Source organism: Cryptomeria japonica, chromosome 1 (genome assembly GCF_030272615.1).
Source record: "Cryptomeria japonica chromosome 1, Sugi_1.0, whole genome shotgun sequence".
Lineage (NCBI taxonomy): Eukaryota > Viridiplantae > Streptophyta > Pinopsida > Cupressales > Cupressaceae > Cryptomeria > Cryptomeria japonica.
Genome location: NC_081405.1, coordinates 267898677 through 267920760, shown reverse-complemented (window position 1 = coordinate 267920760; position 22084 = coordinate 267898677). Strand labels below are relative to the sequence as shown.

Genomic DNA, 22084 nt, shown 5'->3' with positions numbered 1-22084 from the left:
AGCCAATTTGGAGCTCTCCAAATTTGGCACGCACCAAATTGATTGCACGTGAAAAACGGTAAACTAAGATATTGGACTCGTGATTCTGACCTTGTTTCACTCCCCAGGTCACCTGGTCATTCTGAGCCACACCCTCATGATGCATTCTCTTGAGCACTCAAAGTGTGAAAACCATCAAACTTTGACGTTGCATATCTCAGATTCCATGGCACATATGGACGAGGTGCCTAAACCTACAAGGTCGTGTGGTGGGTTCCTACAAAACCTCTCTTACTTTCAAACAACTCAATTCCATTTTCTTGTGGTGAGAGTTTTTCTCTTGCATCAAAAACCATAGATGCATTCAGTCAAATGTGGCAACATAGCATAAATTTTGTTATGCTCGTCATGGCAACAAATCGTCAATGCGAGCACGTCTAGTTCACCTGTTTTACGCTAGGTATGCCCTTGTTTTGCTCCCTAGGTCGCCCGATCATTCTGAGCCACACTCTCGCGATGCATTCTCTTAAGCATTCAAAGTGTGAAAACCATCATAATTTTACGTCACGTATCTTGGAGCCATGCCACGTATGGATGAGGCATCTGAACCTATGGGTTCGTGTGGTGGGTACCTACAAAAACCTCTCTCGCTTTCAAACAACTCAATTATGTTTGCTCATTGTGAGAATTTTTCTCTCACATCAAAAACCATCAAATGCATTCAGTGAAACATGGCAACATAGTGCAAATTTCGTTCTACTCGTCGAGGCAACGAAATGACAACTCAAGCACATTAGGGTGGCTAGGTTTATGCTAGGTATGCCCTTGTTTCCCTCCCCAAGTCACCCGGTTATTCTGAGCCACACCCTCACGACGCATTCTCTTTAGCGCTTGAAGTGTGAAAACCATCAAACTTTCACGTCGCGTATGTCGGAGCCCATGACATGTATGGACAAGGCATCTAAACCTACATGGTCATGTGGTGGGTGCCTACTAAAACCTCTCTTGCTTTCAGACAACTCAATTTCATTTGCTCATGGTCAAATTTTTTCTCTCGCATCAAAAACCATCAAATGCAAATATTAAATCATGGACCGTCAGTGAGAGCACATCCAGGTGGTCAGGTTTATCCTAGGTATTCCCTTGTTTTTCTCCCCAGGTTGCCTAGTCATTCCAAGCCACACCCTCATGATGCATTCTCTTGAGCACTCAAAGTGTCAAAACCGTCAAACTTTGACATTGCATATCTCGGAGTTCGTGGCATGTATGGATGAGGAATTTGAACCTACTGGATAGTTTGTTTGGTTCCTACAAAACCTCTCTCTCTTTCGGACAACTCAATTCCATTTTCTCGTGGTGAGAATTTTTCTCTCGCATCAAAAACCGTCAAATGCATTCAGTGAAATGTGGCAACATAGCATAACTTTCATTCTACTCGTCATGGCAATGAACCGTTGGTGTGAGTGCATCCGGGTGGCCAAGTTTGCATTAGGTATGCCCTTTTTCACTCCCTAGGTCACCCAGTCATTTCGAGCCACACCCTCACGACACATTCTCTTGAGTGCTCAAAGTGTGAAAACCATCAAACTTTGATGTTGCATATCTCGGAGCCCATGGCACATATGGACGAGTCATCTAAACCTATGCAGTCATTTGGTGGGTTTTTACGAAAACCTCTCTCACTTTCGGACAAATAAATTTTATTTTCTCGTGGTGAGACTTTTTCTCTCGCATAAAAAATTGTCAAATGCATTCAGTGAAACGTGCCAACATAGCATAACTTTCATTTTTCTCATCGTGGCAACAAACCGTAGATGCGAGCACATTTGAGTGGATGGGTTTACACTAGGTATGCCCATGTTTTTCTCCCCATGTCTCCGAGTCATTCTGAGGCACACCCTCGCAATGCATTCTCTTGAGTGCTCGAAGTGTGAAAACCGTCAAACTTTGACGTCACATATCTCAGAGCCCGTGGCATGTATGGACCAGCCGTCTGAATCTACAAGGTCATGTAGTGGGTGCCTACAAAAAAATCTGTCTCTTTCGAACAACTCAATTCCATTTGTTCATGGTGATAATTTTCCTCACATCAAAAACTGTCAAATACATTCAGTGAAATGTGGCAAGATAGCATAACTTTCGTTCTTCTCATCGTGGAAATATACTATCGGCCCGAGTACATCTGGGTGGCTGGTTTTATGCTATGTATGCCCTTGTTTCTCTCTCCAGGTTGCCCGATCATTTTGAGCCACTCCCTCACGATGCATTCTCTTGAGTGCTCAAAGTGTGAAAACCATCAAACTTTCACGTCATGTATCTCGGAACTTGTGGCACATATGGACAATTCATCTAAACCTACATGTTCCTGTGGTGGGTTCCTACAAAAACCTCTCTCATTTTTGGACAACTCAATTTCGTTTTCTCGTGGTGAGAATTTTTCTCTCACATCAAAAACCATCAAATGCATTCAATGAAACATGGCAACATAGCACAACTTTCATTATTCTCATCATGGCAACAAACCATTAGTGCAAGCATGTCTAGGTGGTCGGTTTTATGCTAGGTATGCCCTTATTTCACTCCCCAAGTTGCCCGGTCATTCTAAGCCACACCCTCACGAAGCTTTCTCTTGAGTGCTCGAAGTGTGAAAACCGTCAAAGTTTCACGTCACGTACCTCGGAGCCCGTGACACGTATGGATTAGGAATTTGAACCTATGGGTTTGGGTGTTTGGTGCCTACAAAAACCTCTCTCACTTTTGGACAACTCAATTCCATTTGCTCGTGGTGAGACTTTTTCTCTCGCATCAAAAACTGTCAAATGCATTCAGTGAAACGTGGCAACATAGCATAACTTTTGTTCTACTCCTCATGGAAACAAACCGTCAGTGCGAGCACATTCAAGTGGTTGATTTTACGCCAAGTATGCCCTTGTTTTTCTCCCTAGGTTGCCCGATCATTCTAAACCACCACACTCTAGCGACATTTTCTCTTGAGCGCTCAAAGTATGAAAATTTTCAAACTTTCACATTGCTCGAAACTCATGGCACATATGGATGAGCCGTATGAACTTATGGGGTCATGTGGTGGGTGCCTACAAAAACCTCTTTCACTTTCGGACAACTCAATTCCATTTTTTCATGGTGAGACTTTTTCTCTCGCATCAAAAACCGTCAAATGCATTTAGTGAAACATGACAACATAGCATAAGTTTTGTTCTGCTCCTCATGGAAAAGAACCATCCGCACAAGCACATTCGAGTGACCAGGTTTACACTAGTTATGCCCTTGTTTCTCTCCCCAGGTCACCCAATCATTCTAAGCCACACCCTTGCGACGCATTCTTGAGCGCTCAAAGTGTGAAAATTGTCAAACTTTCAAATCACATTTCTCAGAGCCTATGGAACATATGGATGAGTCATCTGAACCTACCAGGTTGTGTGTTAGGTGCCTACAAAAACCTCTCTCACTTTTGGATAACTATACTCCATTTGCCCATTCCTAGATTTTTTCTATCGCATAAAAAATTGTCAGATGCATTCAATGAAAGGTGGCAACATAATGGAACTTTCATTCTGCTCATCGTGGCAACAAACCATCAATGTGATCAAATCCGAGTTGCCAGGTTTATGCCAAGTATGCCCTTTTTTTACTCCCCAAGTCGTCCAATCATTTCGAGCCACACTCTAGTGACGCTTTCTCTTGAGTGCTCAAAGTGTGAAAACTGTCAAACTTTGACGCCATGTATCTCAAAGCCCGTGGCTCATACGGACAAGTCGTCTGAACCTACGGCATCATGTGATGGGTGCTTACAAAAAATCTCTCGCTTTCGGACAACTCAATTCCATTTGCCCATGCCTAGATTTTTTTTGTTGCATAAAAAAACATCAGATGCATTCAATGAAAGGTGGCAACTTAGTGCAACTTTCATTCTACTCATCGTGGAAACAAACCGTCAGTGTAAGCGCGCTCAGGTTGCCAGGTTTATGCCAAGTATGCCCTTGTTTCGCTCCCTAAGTCAGCTGATCATTCTGAGCCACACCCTAGCAACACTTTCTTTTGAGCGCTCAAAGTGTGAAAACTATCAAACTTTCACGTTGCATATCTCGGAGCCCGTGACACATATGAATGATTCGTCTGAACATACGGGGTCATGTGGTAGGCACCTATAAAAATCTCTCTTTTTTTGAGACAGCTTAATTCCATTTGCTCATGGTGATACTTCTCCTCTCACATGAAAAATTGTCAAATGCATTCAGTGAAAGGTAGCAACATAGCACAAATTTCGTTCTTCTCATCGTGGGAATGAACCTTCAACATGAGTGCATCCAGGAGGCCGGTTTTACGCTAGCTATGGTGTTCTTTTATTCGTCAATTCACTCGATCATGATTTTGATTATTTTTTTAATATGATGTGATCATTTTGTTTTTTGTGTGAATGAGTATAAATAAAAATTTGAATTTTGAAAGTAGTTTAGAGGGTCCAAATTTAATGTAAGAGTTGACATCTAGCTTCTACTTGAAAGAAAAGAAAAACCTAATTAAAAGAGTAATTTCTTGCTTAGGCATATATGTAGACTAGTGCAAAATAAGACTTTATAACTTAGTCTAACACTAATAAACCAACTCTAACTAAAGTGAGAAGACTGGTTATTGAAACTAAAAATGTAACTAGGATAATGTTACTACTATTTGTCTCCATGGACTATGACAAAATTGAAATTCTAGGCATGAAAATACATATATTTACTAGTTACCAAATTATGAAGCTGAATTATCAAACAAGAATTGATTTCAATTAAAAATGTAATAAGAATTGTAGACAAAACCTATAGAATATAATATCTCACATACAAAAATGTTTGTACAATTAGAGAATATCGATTTCAATCATCAAATGTATATATGTGATTTTGGATAATAGTTGTAATATGATTTGCATTGACCAAAAAAGTCATAAAGTCATACGATGTTTCATGTCGATAAGAGTATAGCATATATATCCAATATAGTGATACAAGCTTGCCAAAAGCTATATGGGAATAAAATGTCACATATACATAATACAAGACATATGCTCAAAAAAGTCATTTAAGCATATTATAAAGGCCCCTAGTCTACTGATTTCCCACTAGCATGAGGAAATAGATCATGATCTGTCTTTGACTATCAAGGGGATGGAGATGTATGCGATGCTAGCGTCTTTCGAATGCACTCACTAGTCCTCCTTTCTAGGCTTCTCTGGAGCTCCAGCTGATACAATCAAAAGTATAAACATCAATATATAATATATATAAAAAATGAATTGTAGAATGACAAATAATAGAACAATTACTTACTGCAAACATATAATCACGTTGTTCATCTACATTGGGGGCACGCTCATGCTCAGGAGTGACAAGGCCCTACAAAAAGCATTATGATATAAATTAAATTACATACAAGTATCATTATAATTTTCAATAATAGCCGATTAAAAGAACAACTGAAATGTACTCATTTGTCTCATACCTCTACCAAAGCTTCTAAACTTGCTACTACTGTAGCAACACCACGATCCAGTGTAGCTCGAACATCGGGAGGAGTATTTGATGTCAACAACTAAAAATGAAACAATAATATTGTGATGCTAAAAATATGGTATATAAGAGGCATACACATATAATGAGACGATATAATATAATTGAAAATCTTAATTTCAAAACTAAATCAAAGATGCAAACCATAAGCCTTCCTTGAAATGTCCCATTTTCCTCTATTCTTGAGGACCTTGAAGGTGTTGGATTGATGGGCTCTCAGTAGAGCAATGACCTCCAAAGTGACAACTCAAGAGTTGAGTAGCTATTTGATCATGATTGACTATGGAGGTGATATGAAATGAATGATTTGAGAACCTAGATTAATATGCTATGATTAATCCAAAATCTAATTACTAGATAATTGAAATGCAAATTGTCTATAGTAATGATGCCTAAATTGATATGAGATGGGATCCATATTGCTCCAAAATGAGGGGTATTTATAGGATTTCCAAGGCCAAAGTTGAGGTGGCAGGAATCGACGGTCCAAATCTGATCTGAAGATATCAAGGGCCAAGATTGAGGATGTTGGAGAAGAGGTTGGAGGGAGGGACACTTGTCATCTCTGTGGTGACAAGTGTCAAGGAGCCTTGCTCATGAGAGGGCAAGTATCCAAGGGAGGAGACATGTGGTAAAAGTGCCATGTGTCTCAAGAAGAGAATATCCACACCATGGGAGGTTAGGATAAGAAGGTTAGGATGTGCAAGATAGGATAGGGTTAGTAAGACCCAAGATTAGATTGAATGGGTTAAGTTAGGGAATGGTTAGGTTAGGTGGTTAAAGTTAGGAGCCATGTGCTCATTTGAATTTAGAAATTCAAATAATTGGAAAATGGTAATTAATCTCAACAAACTTGAGTTTGTTAATCTTAATTAGGGATTAGAAGAATTGATTAATATGGGGAGACATTAATTAATTTAGAATTAATTAATCAAAGGGGGATGTGAGATGAACTATATAAATAAATCATTTAGATTTATTTACTAGTAGATGAATAGAGAAATTAATTAAATTGCTTGTGAATTCAATTAATTGGGAAGGGGAATTAATCAAATAACTGTGTATTTAATTAACTATCTTCAGACCATTTTTAGGTGTATACATTTTGCCCCTCTTTGAAGCGATGTGTGACGACGCGTTGGTTCAAAGAAAAATTGATCGATGATGTTGTTGATATTGATTTTGATAGGATGTAGATTCGACTTGATTTGATGCAGGTTTGGTTTCGATGCGATATTGATTTGACTTGGAGATGATAAATCTCGATATGATTTTGTTTCAATCTTGGAGATGATAGACCTCGATATGATGCAATTTCGATTTTGGAGATGATAGACCTCGATATGATGCAGTTTCGATCTTGAAGATGATAAATCTCGATATGCTGCCCTAGACGTTGATTGATAGATATTGATGCGAGGATACCCCCTTGGGAGATCAATTGAGATAATTGACCTTTGGATTTTTTTGGATCTTTGTGAAATTGATTTCCCGATAGACTATTGGATGATTCCTGCAACTGTGGTTGATGAAAGTGTGAGTTCTTCAATCACTTTGATGTGGTTCTTGATGTGATGATTGATAGAGTTTGATTGAATTGATAAGATTGATTATATTGATGAGATCGAGATCAAGTCTGGTTTCAGGAATGGCACCTCCTTATAAGACAAAGATGATCAAAGCATCTGGTTTCAGGAACGATATATCCTGTATAAGACTTGATAGAAAGGATCAAATAAGATGGATTGATAGAATTGACAAGATTGATTGGATAAAGAACTGACAGTTTGTTGATATCATGTTGCAAGAAGATACATATATGTTGATGTGGGTTCATTTGAGGGGGTAGCATAAGATTCGCATTGGGTTTTTCCAGATTTTAAAAAAAAAATTCCATACACCTCCCAAAAAATTTTATTTATGCATGCATGTATTTTCCAAAAAAATACATAAAATTATTTTATTTTATTTTTTTGTTTAACAAAATGTCATTTTTGCTTTTTTTTTTTTTTTTAAGTCATTTTATTTTTGTTAAAAAAAAAATGTCATTTTTATTTTTAAAAATGTCATTTTGCAATTTTTTGGAGGAGGGGAGCCGGTGGTGCGGCAGCGGCCACCGACACCACCACGGGCACCACGAGCACCACCGCAGCCGTCGTCGGCACTACGAGAGGTGCTGCGAGCACCACCGCATCCTCTAGCAGCATTGCGGGAGGCACCGCGGGCGCCACTGCAACCACTGCCGGCAGTGCAGGCACCACTACAACCGTCGTCGACGCTGTGGGTGGAGCCGCCAGCACCACAGGGGCCACGGGGTTTTTTGTTTTGTTTTTTTTTGGTTTTTTATTTTTTTTGACAATTTTTGAATTTTTTTTTTTTTTTAAGGATAAAGGATCTTTAGGTTGATATGTTTCAGAGATATTGGGAGTCATGATAGAGATGTCAGAGCTTTCAGTAGGTATTTCCATGTCTAGGACGATACTCTCATCAGAATGACCTCGTACAATATAATCTTGATCGTCCTCGGTTAAGTCCATGTCAGTCGTATGTGATTCTGATTCAAGTAGGCTAGTTCCTAACATTTGTTCTGCATACGTGTGAACTACATCAACACCTCCATCTGCTTCTTCCCTTTCAATTTCAAGTTGCTCTTGTTTGTTGTTCCATGATAATGAATATTCTTTATTCCCTTGATCTTTTAGTTGCATTTGTTCTTCCATGTTTGACAAAATTGATGCAAATGATTGTTCCTTGGATTGTGTGTTTGAATATGCTTCCTCTCTGTTATGTGAAACAATGATCTCTTGAGCTGATTTCAGTTTATTACCACACTGCACTGGATTTAAGTCGGCTGATATTGTGATTTCTTGTCCATTGTATGGAAATTTTAAGCACTAATGACATGTTGATGTAATAGCTTGTATGTCCTGTATCCATGGTCTTCCCAAGAGTATGTTGTATGGTAGTTCCAAATCTAGGACTTGGCATGCTGTGTTTTTCTGCAAAGGTCCCACTCTGATGGGTAATACCACAACTCCTTTAGAGGAATTCTCTTCTTCATTATGTGCTTTGATTTTGATCTTTTTCAGGGGATCAACTACATCTTCTGAATAACCTAGAGCACGGACAAGACTCAATGAGCAAATATTTAAGCTAGCTCCCCCATCTATTAGGACACATTTAACGAGCGTTTTATGAATGAGGACTTCAATTTGCAAGGAAGTGCTATGGGCATGTTGCAAGGAATCAATGCTTGGATATGAAGTAGATGGGTTTTGAATAGGATCCTCTGAAATAGGTTTGATGGCCATTATGGATATCCCTTGGGGAACATCATCTTTGGGTGTATTGTCTGGTGAGGATGTTATGGAAGGTTTTTGCACATTTTTAAGAAGTGTAAGAATAGATGCCTTTGGAGAGTTAATTTGCTTATGGGGGGATGAACCATTGCTAGATATAGGTGTGTGATTGTGATCTTTCTTATCCAAATCTTTTAAGGATCTTTTTAATAGTTGCATAAAAGAGCCACCTTTCTTTGGATATGTATTTGAATCCCTATTAAGTTTTGACATAGTTGGATTTTGATTCTGGACTTGTTTGATTTCTCCAATATGTTGGCTTGTTATGTGTTCTTGTCTTTTGCTTTGGTATGCCATGTTTCTATGATTTTCAGGTATTTCCAATGTTTCAGCGATCTTATGTCTCTGCACTGCAATTAAAATGGGCATTGTGTTTTGAATGTTTTTGTGATTAAATCTTGCTTAATGTGTCGCAATAAGTGATCAATTGTTGAGGAAATGATTTTTTTTTCAAGTATTTGCTTGTTTGCAAGTTTTTCGATCTTAGTTTTGGAGTGCAAATTTTGTGATTTTTGATATGACCAAGTTCAAATAGGAATGATATATCCTATGATAAAGAACAAGGTTATTCTGGTTAAGCGTTGTAGTTTTGTGATAAAGGATGATTGATCCTGATGAGAAACTATGTTTGAATGATCAGTTTATCAAAGACAATGTGATGTTGCACTTTAAGGTGTTTGATCTTTAACTTGTTTGAGGTGAATTCTTGAGACCTTTGTGTGTCTTGTTCTTGAGTCTTGTGTGAAGATAACCTGATTGAATGACCCAAAAATATGACCTACGCTCTATGTTTGACTATTTGAGAAATGGGTTGTTTTTGTTTTCTGATTTTGATGCAATTTACCAGAAACACTGACAAAATGACCAAGAACGTTGTTGTTTGGACTAGAAATGCTGCTATATGGACCAGAAACGCTGACAGACAGACCAGAAATGCTGACAGAAGGATCGGGAAGTCTACTCTACAATATAGTGACTCTAAAGTTCAAATAATGATGTGTAGACTTAGGAAATTAAGTGGTTGAACTTAGGAGATTGCAATTTTGACCCAACTTTGTGATTTTTAGACTCAAAGAATGGATATTTAGACCTAACAAGCGCATACTAGAATATCTAGCATTGAAACATGAGCAATTTGACATTCAACCCAAAAGAGATGACGTTTAAACCAAGAGAGCTGACATTTAGACAATAAGAGCTGACGTTTAGACCAGGAACTCTGCTGTTTAGACCAGGAACTCTGTTGTTTAGACCAGAATCTCTAATGTGCTCAACCTTGGAGAGTTAATGTTGAAAAATGAGAACGTTAACATTCACACCAAGAGAGATGATGTTTGGACTGAAAATGTGACTGTTTGGACTGTAAGAGCTAATCTATAGGTGCGACTATTTGGACCATAGGTGTGATTGTTTGAACCATATGTGAGACCGTTTGGACTGTATGTGCAACTGTTTGACCGTATGTGCGACCATTTGGATTGAAAGAGCTCATCTACTGTGAAACTTGTAAATTTGACAATTTGAGGTTTGAGTTTGCAATTTTTGTTGTATTTCAATGGATGAGATCTTGACTGGACTTATAAACACAGAAATCAGATTGTATTTTTGTCCCAAAGGTTTTTAACAATTAAAAACACATCAATCAGTCTATCCTAAGGAGATTGGCTGAGAATGAAAACCTTTGCTTGCTGACTTAGGTACACACCCAATAGCTAATCAGAATATGGTTGCTGAGCATCACGCAGTGGATTCTCAATGCTGTATTATCCGGCTCCAAATGCTAATGGGGGCACGATATGGCAAGTGTCTTGGGAGGGTTACTATCTCTCTTGCACAAAGATTATCACACTTTCGGAGGTGAATCGGGTAACTTCTATTTTTATAGTTCTTAGTCAGGAATTCCGTTTGAAATTACCCCTTGAAGTCACGCAAGCATGATTAAGGCTTATAGCCCGACAAGGTACCAAAACAAGCTATAGTCACGTAAACATGATTGAGACCGCGAGGCCCTACAAAATGCCCGATATGAGAGATCTCAAAGAGAAAACTCAAATAATCCCATCCTCTGAGACTTTAATCATCAGAGACCTATTTATTATAGTGAGTTGGAATGCCCAGGTCCAGTTGTACTCACTTGTTTCGTTCTCACAAGGTGATTACTTTTTCCCATTGTGACAGGGCCGCTAAAGATATGCACTATTGAAAGCAAAGGATGAGTCTATCTTTCTGATCACCTAAGAAAGGTGAGAGCATACTCGCCTATCATCAAGACACATAAGACATGTTTGTTCATTTCCATTGTAATTAGTCTATGTGCCTAATTTAACAAATATAAGTGCAAAATCCTACGGCTGCAAACAAAGTTAGTAGTTTATATTGTATTCTTTGGCGGCGAAATAGTTTATAACTCTGGTCTTTCACAGCGAAATAAGTACCTACAAAACCAAGAATCTACAAATTAGGTTCAGGAAAATGACAGTCCAGAAGCAGAAATGAGGAATGCAACATATAATATTTGCACAATTAATAAAAAACTGAAAACGCCATCAAATTGACCAAGAACGCCATCATATGTGCCAAGAACACTGCTCTGCACACCAGAAACGTTGCTCTGCACACCAAAAACGTTGTTTTGCAAACCAGAAACGTTGTTCTGCACACCAGAAATGTTGTTAAACAAACTGAAAACGCTAACAAATTTGCCAAAAATGCCACCATACATACCAAAAATGCTAAAGTACAGACTGAAAGTGCTAAAGTACAGAAAAGTAGAAAAACAGAGTTGAGAAGTCTCCTAAAAACGTCATTTGAGGTGCTAGAACGCCACAATAGAGACCAAGAATGCGATTCAGGAACCCAAGAGAGCCAATCTGCACTCCAAAAGAGCTAAACAACCTGTCAATGAAATTTCCTACAAGCAAACTTGTTAAAGATCAAAGGGGCTAGGCCCCACGGTGGGCGCCAATTAATGTGATGCTAAAAATGTGGTATATAAGAGGCATACACATATAATGAGACAATATAATATAATTGAAAAGCTTAATTTCAAAACTAAATCAAAGATGCAAACCATAAGCCTTCCTTGAAACGTCGCATTTTCCTCTATTATTGAGGACATTGAAGGTGTTGGATTGATGGGCTCTTAGCGGAGCAATGACCTCCAAAGTGACAACTCAAGAGTTGAGTAGCTATTTGATCATGATTGACTATGGAGATGATATGAAATGCACGATTTGAGAACCTAAATTAATATGCTATGATTAATCCAAAATCTAATTACTAGTGCAAATTGCCTATAGTAATGATGCCTAAATTGATATGAGATGGGATCCATATTGCTCCAAAATGAGGGGTATTTATAGGATTTCCAAGGCCAAAGTTGAGGTGGCAGGAATCGACGGTCCAGATCTGATCTGAAGATATCAAGGGCCAAGATTGAGGAAGTTGGAGAAGAGGTTGGAGGGAGGGACACTTGTCATCTCTGTGGTGACAAGTGTCAAGGAGCCTTGCTCATGAGAGGGCAAGTGTCCAAGGGAGGAGACATGTGGTAAAAGTGCCATGTGTCTCAAGAAGAGAATATCCACACCATGGGAGGTTAGGATAAGAAGGTTAGGATGTGCAAGATAGGATAGGGTTAGTTAGACCCAAGATTAGATTGAATGGGTTAAGTTAGGGAATGGTTAGGTTAGGTGGTTAAAGTTAGAAGCCATGTGCTCATTTGAATTTAGAAATTCAAATAATTGGAAAATGGCAATTAATCTCAACAAACTTGAGTTTGTTAATCTTAATTAGGGATTAGAAGAATTGATTAATATGGGGAGACATTAATTAATTTAGAATTAATTAATCAAAGGGGGATGTGGGATGAACTATATAAATAAATCATTTAGATTTATTTACTAGTAGATGAATAGAGAAATTAATTAAATTGCTTGTGAATTCAATTAATTGGGAAGGGGAATTAATCAAATAATTGCGTATTTAATTAACTATCTTCAGACCATTTTTAGGTGTATACAAATATTATTCAATTATCAAAACTACTAAACTTGTTTTACCACATCGTTAATGAATAAAGGTTACCTCGGTGTAAGTGCCTTGATGAAGTTCACTAAAAGGTGTCGATGTCGAAGGTCCAACACCAAATTATTTGACATCAAATGTGAATTATGAGAAAACCATTCATACAATGTTGACTATTCACATGTAATAGTTGAATTATTTACTGGATGCATACTTGATCACTCGATGGTGTCATGTAAAACATAGCTGGGTGAATGTCACGAGTAGTAAAAACACTTTGACCCTACATTTTTATCAGAATCATTGTACTAATTTAGTTATTCTAACACTTCAAAATAAAGTATAATAAACAAAATTAAATGTACCTGGGTATCAATGCCGAATGTCTTACTCAGTAGAGAGTATGTCATGACCATATTCTCTGTAGCAGATGGCTACTGTGTAGGTGCATGCTGACTACTATTAGGGTGATAAGTGCAAAGGGCCCCGCATGACTGACAATAGTAAGATGGAACTGGAGGCCTATAAGATTCATCTCTGCCAGCATGTACTAGAGGCTTGACATATTGTATGAGGGTCTGAGTCAATGAGCTAATGGACTCTAAGGTATCCACCTCGACACTATCCTTCACAATGGAAGGAACAATCACGTGCTCCACCATGGTCTACCCAAGGATCTCAGTGCTAGGTTTGAGTCATGTTGTGCCCTTGCTCTGTCATGTGAGGATCCCGCACCCCTACCTTGAAAATTTAGGTATTCAAAATAGTTAGGGATCTCATTGAGGACAAACTCACAATAGAGTTTCCTCAAAAAGTATTGAGGCACCTCGTGATTATTACATTGCGGCTAATAAAAAAACATCCACCACCTATCCCAAAAGGTATTCTTTATCCCTTCATGGTGGCACCAATGGATAGGGAACCTCCTACATCCAGGTTGTAATGGTTGATTGGTTCTATGGTTCGTTGAAAGTGCACACAGGTCAACTTTGTTTATTTTATTTTTCTTTACTGCAACATAAGATAACTTGTTTGCATAAAATTGGTTTTGTTCTTCTCTTTTGTTGGACCACATATTAATTTGACCACTCACTAAACCTCCATGGGCTACAATAGATTGCAATGACTCTGCAAGGCTTGTTCTATGAGAGGTTGTGGAATTAGGATCTTTCAGCCTATTTATCAACTCCTTAAGTTGGTTTTTGTTGTTTTCAATTTGCCCTAATATGTTTTCTTGTGTTCCTGGAGGATGTCTAAGAATTGGGGGAGGGGTTGGCTATGCCTCTTCTTCAGAAGGCTCTTCATGAGGAGGTAGTGGTGGGTTTTCAATATTTTCAGATGGAATTTGATTTCCTAAAATTTGAAACAAATTTCAATTTAAATACCTAATTTAATCCATATTTTAAACAAAATTTGAGAGTATAAAAATAGAAATGCATACCTCTTAGACCCCCTTAACGTTGTGGTGCCATTTTGATGAATATCTCACACTACTGGAAGCCAAAACTATGTCTCTATTTTACATGCGCATTCTGGAAGGTGAGAAATGCAACTCCAAACGTGGGTTTAGCAGAAAATGACTTCTAAAATGCGATTTTTGGACTGTTAAATGTGAGCTTTACTATTTGGTGTGCACCAAATAGCTTATTGGGAATCAACAAGATTTTTGGCATCTTTTTGATCCCCCATCTTGGTGCATTCGCCCTTATCTTGAATATTTTTTGGTAAGAATTTAGAAACTCACTTAGTAAATAAGATTTTTTTATATGACTAATTTATCATTGTTTTCTAATTTTGCATTTTATATATATATTTTGACAATTAATATTTTTCTTAAAACATCAAACGAAAGGCATTGAAATGACCAAACCATCATAAAATTTTCATATGACAAGTAGGGGTGACAATCTAATTCCAAACCTCATCCAAAATGATCATCTTGCCTAATACAATGCAAGTTCAACATAGAAACTGCCATAGCCAAGAATAGATGCTTTCCTTACCTCACCCCACTTGTCAAAAGTGAACTCCACCATAAATTCCAACTACTAAAATACAAGTCCAATCCATAATAGAAATTGCAAACCAAGACTCTTTAGTCAACATAGAAAATTGCCAAGTCAATTTCCACCCCAAAATAGAAATATATGACATCTTCCCAAAATATAGCATCTTCCAAGTGGATGCCAACAACCTGAAATAGGGATTATGCCATCTCATCACTTGTCATGTAGGATGTCACCTCACCAAGAGGTCCCACAAAGATGAATAGCAACTTAGGAAGTTAATAAATCAAGATAAATCATTTATGCACCAACATTTAATTAATTAAAATCAAATAATCAATATTAGGACTCTAAGATTGAGACACCTTAATCCTAACAATAATTGGGGCATATAATGTAGATAGTGTGGACTAGTCATTTGCCTTGGAGCCTAAGAATTTTGGGTTAGAGATTGATGTTGTTGAAGTTTGAATGGACATTGTTAATGAGTAAGAAGGAAGTCTATGTTACAATTAATACTATAATACTATGAATGCTATCAAATATGTAAATAGACATGTAACACTTTAAATACATTAGATATTGACCCTGCATTAAAGCTACCATTTTGAATGGGTTCTTCCCGTAATATGTTGGTTAAGTGGTAATGTTCTTGTTGTGTTTAGCAAGGTTCAAACCCCCTCTGGGCCATTGTGATTGTATCCTACTGAGTGGCCTTACATAGATAAAATATGACTCGTCATTGAGAAAATAGAAAAAAAATTATATTTTATAATTTTAGAGGTTCCACCTATGCAACATATAGATAGACATGTCATCAATGCTATGAAAGAAAGTATCAATTTCTAATAATATATACAAATTTTGTTTAACCATTTCACTATTATGAATTCATGGAACCAACTATCACACATCATTCCAACTGTTGCTTGAGAAATTTGAAGAAGAATGATATTTTTTAGTGTTTGGGAAGTATTGTGGTCTGCATGATCATATAAATAGGATTGTGCCTAACAAGATGCCAATCACTAGCAATATTGTCCCTAATGATGTTGCCATCACTTGAATATTATCCCTAATAATGTACAAGCATAACATCCATTACATATATTCCCCTCTTGTTTGCCCTCATTTCCAAGCTCCACATAGGAGAAAGGACCCAGTAGTTGAGCATGTACCAATTGTTGTGAGGGTTGTTGATACCTTTTGTTCCAAAAATTGAACAAATAAAACCTATTGTTTGAAACAAAAAAATCAATTTTTGTTAGGAAATGTACCAACAGTTGTTAGGAAATGTACCAATAGTTGTTAAGAAATGTACTAATATTGCAAAAAGTAACCAATCAGGTGATGCCATGTCAACTGCACAACTATTGGGGTCTCTTTTGCACGCCTATTGGTCTCACTTTTTGGGGGGGTTGTTTTGGACACCTTGGCAAAAAGCATGCTGATGTGGCATCATATTTGATGATGTGGCCCTAAAACCTTAGTTATAAGCAGGGAACTTGCCAAGTAAGTTGCTGTAAAAAAATTGGAGTGATTTGAAATTTCCAAGTAGGATTTTGAGAAGCGCAAAGTTAAGGTGCACAACTATTGGGTCCTTTCCCCTAATCATCGAAAGCATGTATCTTATCTTCTATCTCAACTTTGACTCTCTATTTCTTTGTTAAAAAAAACACTTACAATGTTTAGAACAATCATTTACTTTAAACTAAAGAATAACAAAAATAATAATTAATTACCATTTACAATATCTTTTTACCTAAATTATATTTTGTCATATTGATCTTACACTTTTTTTTCCTAAGTTGGCACTAACTAGTTTTCCCCACTATGATGCATTTTGGGCAACACTTTAAATTTGATAAACTAAAATTATTATAAAAACAACTAACTCAATTAAAATATATGAATTGAATTATACAATATTACAATATAAATATTTTTTTATAATTAATAACAACAATTTTTAAAAAAAATTAATTAAAAAATTAGAACTATTTGAACTTTTTACATTATAAAAGTTAAAAGCGAGTTTGTTTTCATTGGAATTTGAAACATTTTATAAGTAACACTTTTAATAGAGTAAAATATCATTTTTTTCTATAAGCATGAATATTATGGATTTTGGAAATTGCATGATTGCAATCATTTTATTCTTACAAATATGTCACATTAACCAAAGGGTTCTAATTCAATTGGTTGAGCGCAATGATAAAAAAAAAAATTATGTTCTTTAATTAAGCAATCCACCAAAGTTCAAACCTGAAAGTATGATAAACGAAATTAGAATGATATCAGATACAACTTTCGTGGAATGGATACCCCAATTCTTAACTCTCAACTAAAGAGTTATCACCATAAGCTCCTCCTATTTAAATAACAGAAAAAGATATAAAATCCTACATAAAAATTAGAACTATTTGAACTTTTTACGTTATAAAAAGTTTGTTTTCATTGGAATTTGAAACATTTTGTAAGAAGCACTTTTAATAGAGTGAAATATCATTTTTCCTATCCAGTTAATTAATTAAATCCAAAGGAATAAGCTTGAATATTATGGACTGGAAATTTCATGATTACAATCATTTTTTCTTACAAATATGTCATATTAACCAAATTTTTGTAATTCAACTGGTTGAGCACAATTGATAAAAAAAGTTATGCTCTTTAATTAAGCAATCCACCAAAATTCAAACCGGAAGGTATGATAGATAAAACTGGAATAATGTCAACAACTTTGGTGGAATGGATACCCCTTTCTTAACTCTCAACTAAAGAGGTATCAACATAAACTCCTTCTCCTATTTAAATAACAGAAAAAGATATAAAATCCTACATAAAGATTATACAAAATTTCTTGCCTTTGATACAATATGTATATATATCTATACATATTAAAATTTACTAGTCTTTTTGAGAAAACAAAAGCTTTCCCTGAATCTAATATATAGCCTGATCATATAAAAAGGAATTTACCCTTCCTATAACGTCTGTATTATAAAATTTTACATGCCGAGACGGAAGAGTGGCAACTGACAGACTTTACATCAAGAGACGGAGAAAAACAGAAGCTCCAACCCTCCATTAAACTACAAACTATCTGATAGTGCAGTGCTGTTACTGGGCCACAGCGCCTGGACAGATGTCGGTGACAACGCCGACTTTTCAGGGCTTTCACTGGTAATAGCCGGTGGCAGGTACTCAATATCCGTGCACTGATTCTTAACTGCAAGGAGCTCCTCTGCCACCTCAGTCATGGTGGGCCTGGCATCCTTGTCATGGGCCAGACACCTGAATGCCAGCTCAGCAACCCTGTGAACCAGAGCTCTGACATGTGGACGTGAGCCGATCTGTAAGAGCGGGTCCACGATGTCGTCGAGGCAGCCAGATGTGATTTTGGCAACTGCCAGCGCAGCAAGGTTGACTTCTTTCTTGTTACGTGTGAAGTCAATGGGCTTCATGGCAGTAATGATCTCAATCAGCACAACGCCAAAGCTGTACACGTCAGATTTGTCGCTGAGGTGGAAGTTCTGGTGGTACTCAGGGTCCACGTAACCTGGGGTGCCTTGTGGCGCCGTTGAAATGTGGGTCCCAAAATCGAAAGGTGCCAGCCTGGACAGACCAAAGTCCGCCACCTTGCAGTTGAAGTCCAAGTCTAAGAGAATGTTGGGTGACTTGACGTCCCGGTGGTAGACCGGCTGGGGGAGGTTGGTGTGCAGGTGGACGAGAGCCTGAGCGCCATCGGCAGCAATGGCACACCGGGTGCGCCAGTCAAGTGGACCTTTGCCATTCTCGCAGTGGAGGTGCTCTGTGAGTGTGCCATTAGGAACAAATTCATAGACTAAAATGGGGTCATCTGCCTCTAGGCAACAGCCCAGCAGTTGAACCAGATTCTTGTGTTTTATGGTTGAAAGCAGACTAATCTCGTTCAGGAACTGGTGCGCCCCTTCCTGCAGAAAGAAAGAAATTTTATTAATTTCCAGAAATCTTAAGCAACATGCACATTTTGTGTTTAGGTGGTGGAGGCCTTCACAGAAAACAAAATGTTGGCTGTGTACTTTCAGCCAGGTTAATGGATCACAAAATAGCCAGTTGCTTGGTCAAGATTCATAAGATTTTCTGACATGGAAAAAAATTTAAAAATATGTTAATTTTGTCTCTTGGTCTTTTAGTCTTTAGACTGTTTGATCTAAAATTAACATCTGAAAGAAATTTGAATTTATGTCAATTTTGTCTCTTGATCCTTTAAACCATTTGATCTCGCTAAGGTCATCAAAATTAATGGATCAAAAAATAGCCAGTTGCTTGGTCAAGATTCATACTAGAAGATCTGACATTGAAAAATAATTGAAAATATGTTAATTTTGTGTGTCTTGATCAATTGGACCATTTGATCTAAAATTAACATCTGAAAGAAATTTAAATTTATGTCAATTTTGTCTCTTGATCCTTTAGACCATTTGATCTAGCAGAAGTCATCAAAATTGTTCTTTGCTGTTTTTGCTGTTTTTGAATTGATGTTAATAATATGACAATTGAATCCAGAAACAAAAAAAAATAACTCTCATAAATCATAAAAATCTTTGATCTGTTGTCATTAAAATTCCTTCATTTGTTTGTCTATTGATCTTTTAGATCTTTTATTCTAAAACTAACAACAGAAAGAAATCTGAATTTACGTCAAGAGTCTTTGATCTGTTGTCATTATAATTCCTTCATTTGTTTGTATCTTGATCTTTTAATCTTTTATTCTAAAACTAACTGAAAGAAATCTGAATTTATGTCAATTTTGAGTCTCTTGATTCTTTAGACCATTTGATCTTGTAGAGGTCTATTTGCTGTTTTTGAATTGATGTTAATAATATGACAATTGAATCCAGAAACAGAAAAAATAACTCTCATAATTTGTAAAAATCTTTGATCTGTTGTCATTAAAATTCCTGACAATTTTACCTTAGTGAGATCAAGCAGAACCTCAGAGTCATAGTACATCTAGATAGAATAGAACGGTGCTAGGGTTGAAAAGAACCTTAGAAGAATTATGATGCATGCACTTGACAGCCACAAAGCGGCCATCCGGGAGGCGACCAGCATAGACAGTACCACACGCACCTTGGCCACACTTCTGGGCATCAGCAAAGCCTTTTGTGGCTCGGTCCAAGATTTTGTACGTGAATAGCTCGGTGCTGAATTCCTCCGATCGGCTATGTAGAAGGCTTGCTAGCTGATTCCCATCTCGACCTCGCCGTTGCTGCTTGTTCCGCCTCTTGCGAATTACTAATCCAATGGATACAATGCTTGCCGCTACCAGTGCTGATCCAGCTAGAAGCCCTGCAGAAGGAAGAAGAAAAGTAAATATTATAATTTGATGATATGAAAAACCATAAACAAAATTTGTTAGGTAGTGGTCCTATAGATGGAGGCCATGCTTATTTTCTCAGCAACATGCTGCTGGAAAAAAAATAGAGTTATTTACACTGGGAGAGTCCCGCTAAACATGAATTATCCAGCAACTCCCATACGGCCCGTTAAGATTCTGTATTCAAATTCACTAGTTCCAAATAATTTTGCTTAAAGATCAACCAGCTCTAATTTTGGATTGGTAAATATTTAAGAAACGCTGTTGCAAATGTCCTCACAAAATCAATTGAACAGATACTTTAGCCTACTTGGCCACCTTCAGTGGCCACGACAAATTGGAAAAATGATTCGCAATGCATTTTAAGCTGAAAATTTTCATGATTAATGTTTTCTGGTTTCAAATGTCTCACAGAACAGCAATCAAGAAAATCTAGAGCAGCAGGCACATCCATGAGACTGAGTTGCTACCATTGTGATAAGATCAAGCGAAACGACTAGATGTCAAACATCTGACACTATTAACAATGATAGTGAAAAGAATAATATTTAAGAATAGTATAGATTTCAATACTGCAGAAGGAGTTCTTGAATTGTATGGCATACCAGCTGCAAGGATTATTATCTTGGTCTTGTCCTTCTCGCAGTCACCAGATTGATTCCCATCCTTTGTGCAATCTGTTCCGAGAAAACAAAATTCTTTCTGTCAGTGTGGTCTACGTTACAGAAGCAGAATCAAAATTGGCCAAAAACCCTACTTCAGATTTTAATTTATTTTATGCACTTCTGGTTCTCAAGTGCTTCCTTGTTTAATTCCCATCACTCACAGAATGCAAAAAAGAAACTATATTCATGTCCGCCTATGTTCAAAATGGTTCCAGGTCACTGAAAAGAAAAGAAAAGAAAAGAAAAGAAAAAATCTATAAGACTCAAAGTAGGAAACATTTAAACTAAAAAGGGGATGGAATCAGATCGAGCACCTAAACTAGAAATTTTAATAACTTAGAAAAGCCAGTATATACGAGTCTTCATGCAATAGAGTCCTTAACAATTGCGGTCGAGAGTCCATTAACAATTTCACCATTACTGTCAAGAATTTTATAACCTTCCAGCACAACGATCTCCCTTAAATTGAGCTAATACACCTGATCATGTCTGACTAATTCCTTGTGATAATTGTATACGAGTGTTGGCAACCATTTAGATTAAAGTCGATTATGCTCCTGCACATTATATAATAAGTTATTAGCGTAAAGGTGTCCTTTAAGGTAAAAGCCTTTGATGATAACTTTTATGCTCGTATTTAGGTGAAATGATTCCAAAATTTTAAATGATCATCTATAGCAATCTATTACTATTATTTTGTTACATTGTATTTTGATCAGTGCAGTTACGTAATTTGTAAATCTGTTGTTGGTTTACTCCTCTCCTATGTTTTTGAAGAATGCAATAGGCTGAATGTATGTTATCATTGATTAAACCAATATAACAGCATGAAGGAAAGTTTATGCTATTGTTTGTTGGCAGCAGTTCTGAATGTCAAGAAAGTGATACAACACCACAAAGAGTTAAGAGAAATAAGGAGGTGTGCTCAGCTGTGGAAGAAAAACCATTCAGCTGATATTGATATCAACGAATCCCTATTTTAATAAAGGTAGTCACACAACGTATGCAGATAGGACAGTTTGGAAGAAAAACCAAACTAAGAGGTAGAAGAGATACTAGTCACCAAGAAGTATTTGGAACTAATAGTCTACATCAGTTAAAAATTTAAAAAGCA

At 37.0% G+C, this 22084-nt stretch overlaps 1 protein-coding gene across 2 annotated transcripts in view; it reads right to left on the bottom strand.

Annotated features, from left to right (window-relative positions):
* Positions 1–17635: 17635 nt before the first annotated feature.
* Positions 17636–22084, bottom strand: part of LOC131075738 (wall-associated receptor kinase-like 14) — a 57782-nt gene continuing 53333 nt past the window's right edge. For both annotated transcript variants that reach the window (XM_058012616.2, XM_058012617.2), the window contains 3 exons: positions 20911–20982; positions 19976–20277; positions 17636–18896 (listed from right to left, as the gene is read on the bottom strand). In XM_058012616.2, the coding sequence (XP_057868599.2) occupies positions 18036–18896; positions 19976–20277; positions 20911–20982 (1235 nt within the window). In that variant the 3' untranslated portion in view covers positions 17636–18035. The remainder of the gene's footprint in view (positions 18897–19975; positions 20278–20910; positions 20983–22084) is intronic.